The 7,635-nt window shown below is 33.3% G+C and overlaps 1 protein-coding gene across 1 annotated transcript; it reads right to left on the bottom strand.

The window, feature by feature from the left end:
* Positions 1 to 310: 310 nt before the first annotated feature.
* On the bottom strand, positions 311 to 7,010 carry POLH (Y-family DNA polymerase H). Its single transcript, XM_047294824.2, has 16 exons — positions 6,869 to 7,010; positions 6,645 to 6,765; positions 6,247 to 6,358; positions 5,987 to 6,157; positions 5,370 to 5,534; positions 5,147 to 5,250; positions 4,828 to 4,947; positions 4,191 to 4,314; positions 3,807 to 3,920; positions 3,438 to 3,653; positions 3,042 to 3,150; positions 2,853 to 2,950; positions 2,098 to 2,167; positions 1,891 to 2,018; positions 861 to 963; positions 311 to 781 (listed from the first exon to the last, which is right to left on the bottom strand). The coding sequence occupies exons 1-16, from the start codon at positions 6,942 to 6,944 to the stop codon at positions 519 to 521; spliced, it is 2,094 nt and encodes a 697-aa protein (XP_047150780.1). The 5' UTR covers positions 6,945 to 7,010; the 3' UTR covers positions 311 to 518.
* Between the last annotated feature and the right edge of the window lie 625 nt (positions 7,011 to 7,635).

The raw sequence follows: 7,635 nt of genomic DNA, 5'->3' as shown, positions 1-7,635 counted from the left end.
GAGTATCTCGAGAGAAAGCAGGAGGGGAGGAGATGAAGGAGAAACACAGATTCATTTTTAAATCCAACCATTTAAGTTTATCTAACCTGGATAAGAGAGATGACAACCAGAACAAAAGCATTGACGTATTGACACTTGCATTCCATTCTTCACATTACTATGCTAAAAGCTAAATTAAGACAGTTTACCCAGCTTAAAGAAGAGTCATAGTCATTATTTATGACATCTAACACTTATTTTACTTTTGTTCTTTTTGGACAATAGCTATCGATATAAGATAGAAATCCACTTACTCTCGGGGCAACCCAAATGAGAACAACAGCAATTTTTGGTTGAATTGATTGGAGAAAATTTACATATAGTATCCTTACAAGAAGCATCATACAACACAACCAAAAGGTTCCTCATGCTGATTCCATAAAAATTCTCAACCAAATAGCCAATCACAAATCAACTACCTTACATATTTCTAATAAAGCATTACAAAATATGTACATTAAATCAAAGTCAACAATTATTTATCTACTTTTATCAGGTAAGAAATAGTGTTTAATACTAGAACCTCGTTTAGCCACATTGGGCCGCTTTTGTGGCCTAAGCAAGGTTCGAAACTCTTGCTGAATTTCTGGTGGTAATTCATCAATGATAGAGGGATCGATTTCATCAATATTATAACTACTCCAAGCTTCCCTCCCTTGTGATACACCTACACTACATCCATCCTTGTTGGTATCAATCTCTTCATTACAAGTTGAATAACTATCATCAGCTGACTGAGATCCTGCAGTATCAATGAAATTAGCATAATAAAAAGGAATTGAAACTCAAATATAATACAAGGAATGGGATTATAAAATTACCAAGCGATATTTTAATATCATGGGCATTTGAAACATTCTTCTGCTCCAATGAAGACCGGGAATTATGGTAATTATTAAAGATATTTATAATTGAACAATTCTCCTGCAACAAGAAGAACTCTTATACTGTAAAAACTTAAATGCAATAGATTCATTGCTGAAACACCACATCTTTATATCAGCATAAGCTATTAGAATTTATAACTCTATTGGTTATGGCAGCAATGCTTTTCATATCCGAGACTTCTGCAGTAATACACACACATACGTATGTATTAAAAATTAGAACAGGCAGATTGGGAGCTAAGATTCTGAAAACTAAACTATGTCAAACCAGACTGCACATGAGACATTATTCCCACCATTTACAAGTAAAAACCAGTAATGAAATCTCATTAAAGTTCCCCACTGAAGCACCACAGCATCCATTCATTCCAGCATCTATAAAATATAAGACACATGCATTTTAGCATCAAGCTGTGTGAAATGAGTGTCTTTGGCTTATTTGGGCATCGCAAAAGTTGAATAGTGGATCACTCTTTTTCTTTTCGACATAGAAAAGATATGTTGCGAGTAGTAACTGGACATAAATTGTATATTCATGTCTTCTTTAATAATGAAAACCATATTGGTTTTGGAATTAGCAGAAAAGTATTAAAGAAAACTTTAAACTACATGACCTTGTAGAAAAGTAATGCACTGACACCTGGTCTCAGACCAATGTTTACAAGTTGTTGAAATAAATAAATTTATATACTGCAATTGGGTCAGAATTATGATGCAACTGATGTTGAGGAAAAGTAACTCATTTCTGGCTAAATTACCAGCTTAACCAGTATCTTCCAATTTACAGAACTATGTTATGATTAGAATTTGGAACAAAGATAACTCCCTTGGCCAAAAACACAACTCTGCATCGTAGATCCTTGCATAACATGATTAAAACTGATTTGAAGTTTGTATGTTCATGATTGAATTTAAGATACCCAAAACTATGCAATCAGTGGCTAAATAGTGTCAGAGAGCATACATGAAGCATCTTTCCTGCTCTCTTTTTCTTCCCTACTGCTTTCAAACTAGAGACATTTGAAACATGACTAGGATCTTTTGCAGGTAAAACTCTATGTGGCTCACCGTCTGTCATTCTGTCTTCACTTCCTGAAATGAAAAAATTATCAATCTCAAAAGGAGCCAATAGAAGGGAGAATGAAGAACTAAAACCAGTATTCCACAGTACCAGAGGGTGACATGAAGGAGGATTCTTCTGTCAAGCCTTCCGCTTTACTGGACAAATGATTCAATGGATCCTGCAAAGGAAAAGGATAAATCCCTGTGATCATTACTAAACATGAAGCATTTGCATATAGAGAACAAAAGCAATAGGTTTGAACTCAGATGCACATGCACATTGATTATTAACAGTCAAGAAGAATATCGATCAAACTCTTGTAATTGAATTTATTTACAAATATAATAATCTTGCCTACATTCAAGTTTGTTTTTGAGCTCTTAGCTCTCAACTTTATATCTTAGAAAGCCTACCTCATTAATGCACCTCTTCCTTAATGGACCTAGTAGTATAAGCTTAATTCTCATTTCTCTGAAAGTCATACATTTTGCTTTAAGACGTTTATCCATGAAGAAAACCCATTAAAATGAAAACTAATATTGAAGTCTGATAGAGCACCAATAAGCAAAATATCTATCATGATTCATGAGCAACTTGAGTTTTTGGATACTTTCATATTTTATGATTATTTATACAAGCATGACGTGTCTATATGCTAACTGGTACAAAATATTTCTACTAGATCCTCACATTAGTCATTAGAAACCTTCAAAATCAACCCCACCTGGTAGTTTTGCCACTTCAAAATCATCCGGTAAATATCTCTTTTGCAAATAATTTCAAAAGACATTGTTCTAATTGGGTTATAATATTACATGTCTTTACATGAAATCTGACCATGATATATACTTGCTTTGATATACCTGTGGATCCAAACATGCACTAGAATGCTTCATTTCTGTGTAATGAGGATGTTGAAGCTGTAAATCATAGGGAACCATTCCCATACAATTTTCACTACCTGCTTAAGCATATAGCCTTCATCAAATTATATTTGAATGCAAGAGAATCGGTATTTTAATAATTAAGCAACCAATGAGATGATGCAAAACCTGAAGGTGATGATGGTACAGCTTCATCAATGACAACGTCTATTGATGGATTTGATGTAGAACTGGATGAAAATAGCCCTCCAAAGTATTTAGCAATTGAATGTGTCCCCTAGACACAAATGCCATTTAATACGTAAATTTTTATTAACACTATATGATAATAAAAGGTACCACTTGCTAAGGACCAACCTAAATTGGGAATGTAAAACTGCAAGGCTCGTGTTAACTAGTATAGACCAAACACTAAATACATATCGCTCAGAAATACCAAATACTAGTAGTAACGGTATACTTAATAATCCAGGTTATTACATTTCAAATGCCAGTAATGTTCCTCAATGCTTTAAAGTGATCCTATATCAGGAAAATTTAGAAAATGGAACAGTTCTAACTTACAGATGGTATAGACACAATTTTACTCGCAGAAACAGAAAGTGATGTCACTCCCCAGTTGCTATTTTCGTTTCCATGAACCTTAAAGCTGTAGGAGCCCAAAAAATCACGCAACCCAGCTTGAAAAAGAATCAGGGCGTCCTCTTGAATCTTTCTAGTCCCATATCTTAAAGGACAAGATTTAGAAGGGAACTTTCTAAGTGAATCTGAATCCCCTGTCTGCAAGATAAAAGCTCATACAAAATATACATAAAACAAAACCACTGAAGAGGGTAAAAGAAAAGTTGGTAAGAAGATATGAGAAAAAGTAAACAATGAACAAATTTTCAGAGTAAAAGAGAATCATGTAAAGACCAGTCACAGAAGAACCACCTTATATGCTCTAGCATGTAGCGTCAGTGTCTGTGCAATCCGTTTGTTTTGATCCAGATCAGAATTAAGGCGTTCATTCAGCTCTTCACACAGTTGATTAAGCCAATGTTGAACCTGAAGATAAAAAATAATCACAAAAAGAGATGTCCAAGGTTGTGAAACTACTCAAAACAAATCACAAACCTGCAAATGACAGCCAACAGAAACTCCGAAATAAAATACACAATATTTATGAGAGCAATAAAAATATCTGACCCAAGGAGGCACTAAGAAATAAAGCACAAGCAGTTTTCATTGTGCCTAAGTAATAAAATGTTGCTGAGTGCAGCATCACCCAAAATAAAGTGCTACTGCTAGGAGGACTGCTCATATGAGAGCTCTTACCGAATCAATTGTCTTCAAAGCCTGAGGCCCAGGAAACGTCTTGCCAGAACCATGGCTCTTGGGAAGTAGTCGCCCCTCAACTTCTTCCCCATTGATTCCTCTTGAAATATTCCACAACCAAGTTCTGTAAAGCTGTAAAAAGTAGAATCAGGAATAGAATACCAACAGATTGCAATGAAGAGAATCAAAAAGACAGTAATGAGCAATTAACAAACAGATAAAAAATGCAAGCCATTAGAGGATGACACAAAAATTGCTATTTAAATATGAGATCCCAAAATTTAAATAAGCAAATGATATTTTGGTAGCAGATATGATATAATATATCTATATCTACATATACATACATACATACACACACATATATATGTGTGTGTAACATGTTGTAATTAGAGGAAAATCTTTCTAATTAGAGAAAATATCTATAGAATCTTCCTAATTAGAGAAAATATTTGTAGGGTCTTCTAGATTATTTTTCAGTATATTGTTTCCTTATTTCCCTTTTTTAGAAGATTAGATTGTTATAAATAGAGGTAAGGAGAATGTAATAGATATGAATGACAATAATGAAATTCATTCTCTTTTAAGGTATTGATCCCATACCACTGTAACATCATGCTAAAAGACAAAAACTCACCCAGTATTGATCCCATACCACTGTTGTAACTTCTCCTCTGAAAACTGAAGCAGATCTCCGACGGTGTTGACACCAAGATCACTCTGTAAAGAACTCCCCAACTTTCCCCCAAGGTGTTTCCTGCAAGTCAAGTTTTCTTCAACAACATGCTTTATGATATAAAAGACCGTGATCAAAGAAATTTCAAAACAATTAGAAGAGTTACATGAAAAATATGAAAAATTGTATCTTCATAAACTTGAAAAAAATGTAAACTCAAGACAAAAATGGATAAGATTTAATTATGAGTGAAATACATGATAACATACAATGACATTACATTTTCTTTATTGGTAAAGTCGCAAGTAACTGTTCAACTGATGAGTGTGGCACAATAGTTTGTTGAGCAGGTTTGTTCATAGCACTTGCAAGTTTAGCCAGCATCTGAGAAAAGCACCAGTTATTGACCGTATAAAAAATATCATGGATCCTTAGGAAGAAATGTTGTCAGAATTTAGGACAAGGAATATATGGATATATTAGCATACCAAGGCTGCCTTTACCTTATTATGAGCAATACCGGCAGAGCATGTGAATTCTGTCTCTTTCAGCACCTGCATCCTGAGGTCACTAACAATGAGAGCCCCACAAGCTAATAGCTTATCTTGGTAACTAGCATCACTTCTACAAAGCCACTTCCTAACCTCTTCTTTGCCATCACTTCCATCCTACATAAAAAACCAGTTTCAGTACAGCCATATACTCTCATGCATGTGCTGCCATTAATTTATTAAAGATCAGGTAAGTTAATCGAGCGCATTAAAATTGCCATAATCAATGGTCCTGATAAATGGACAGGACTGTCAAGCAAGTTAGACAGGTATTTCAGTAAACAGGTAAATGTAAACTCTAACTGAACTGAAGTTTCAAGTTATACTGTATTTAATTATTGTTTCTTACACACATTAAAATTAAGATTCAACTCCTGTTTTACTTCTGAACCAGAGAACAATTTTTTTTCAGTGCACTAAGACTTACCTACTGAATAAAATATTTTCTTTTAAGACAGATAAAGAACATAAATATAAACAAAAGAAAGAAAAAACTGTATTTTGTATCTTGATATTAACATTAATAAAGCAATCTCAGAAAAGGCATGATAGTAAGTATAGCCTCTGACCTCAATTTCCAGCCCCAAAACATGAGACTTGAGAACTTCAACCTCAAAGTCTTGCATGCTTTCTGGAGATGCTTCCATCAGCATGGTTTCAGCAGCATGAGTTAGATCAAGATATACCTCATCAATCGAAGCCCTCTCACAGCGACCCTTTTGCGAAAGAACTGAAACGACCTGAAATTTTCGAATTTGGGCACAGTCAAAACAAGGGAATGAATGACTCCAAAGGTCAACAATCATTATGAAATGCCAATGACACGCACCTCTGAACCCGCATTCCTATATGAGTTGAGATCAGCCTTACCACGTGCTACCGGAACTTGTACCAGTTGAATATGCGGGCATGCCTCCTTGGCTTCATCGCCTCGCATTGAACTAAAACAACGCAGCTAAGGTGAACATTAAAGCAGATAATAAAATAAATAAAAAGTAAATAGCCAATTTAGTATCTCAAATTGTGATTCATTGTCACTTTAATCTCTAGAATTAACAAAATTTTAAAAAGTTCCCGGAGTGTAATCCCTGATTAGTCCAAGGTCACATTCAAATAACTTAAGTGATCCTATTAACCCATTGAGTTTAAGCACTTAGACGAAACAGAACCCGATTTCAAACTAAATAGGGAATTTCCCCTAAAATCAAGGGTTTGATTCAAAACTACCGTTTGACGCCACATCTGCGAGCCTCATAGCTGACAGCAATGAGAGCCCCACCTTTGTATGAATTGTACTGTATGACTGCAGTGGGCAAGCCTCTTAAATTTGGTTGTTTTCTCTGTTCCACTACACCAATCAACAACACCATCATCATCATCACCATATAATCACACAAATTGGGTATTGCTTGAAGGAGATTCACTTGAGAAATGAGAGAGAAGAAAGGAACCTTGAACGTAGAAGCAATCCATGTCTATGTGAGCAATCACTCTTGCATCGCAAGTCTCTCGCCTCGCTACCGGCATATCTTCTACAACCTTTCTTTTTTCCCTCCAAATCTCTTTCCCTTCTCTTCCCTATTTATCTCTGCGAGTTCTTTTACTCTTTTTTTTCTTCAAAATTTATCATTTATGTACCGAAATTTTTAATTTGATAATTCTTTTTAAGTTATTTTTAAATTTTTAAATATAACTATTTGGCTACTGAGAAAAAAAAATATTATCATTTTTTTCTATGATAATAAAATTATAATTATAAAAATATAAATATTTTTTTATAATTATATTATTAATAATTTTTATTATTCTATAAATAATTAATCATTATAAATAGTTCATTTAGTTTGAAAAAAAATTGAAAAAATAGTTACTTAAAAGAAGTTGTTTAAAAGTAAAATTGATAAATAAATATTTTAATTTCAAAACAATTACTTACTAAAAGATAAAATTGATAAACTAATATGTGTGTTTATTTTATTTTTTATATAATTAAATTAATTAAATTATAAGTATAAAAATGATAATTTTAATGACTATTTGATTGTGAATATTCTGAAAAAAAAAATGTTAATGTTAATGATAAAGTTTTAAATGTTAATGACTATATTCTTCAAATATATTTGATCGTGAATAATGAAATATTAGTATTTAAATTGAATTGAACAATATATGATTGATGATAATGTGATGAGTTTGAATTAAGGTAGAATATATATGT

This window comes from Vigna umbellata, chromosome 1 (genome assembly GCF_029865625.1).
Source record: "Vigna umbellata cultivar VRB3 chromosome 1, Vumbellata_1.0, whole genome shotgun sequence".
Taxonomy (NCBI): domain Eukaryota; kingdom Viridiplantae; phylum Streptophyta; class Magnoliopsida; order Fabales; family Fabaceae; genus Vigna; species Vigna umbellata.
The sequence above is the reverse complement of the archived record's forward strand: the minus strand, read 5'-3'. Positions and strand labels throughout refer to the sequence as shown.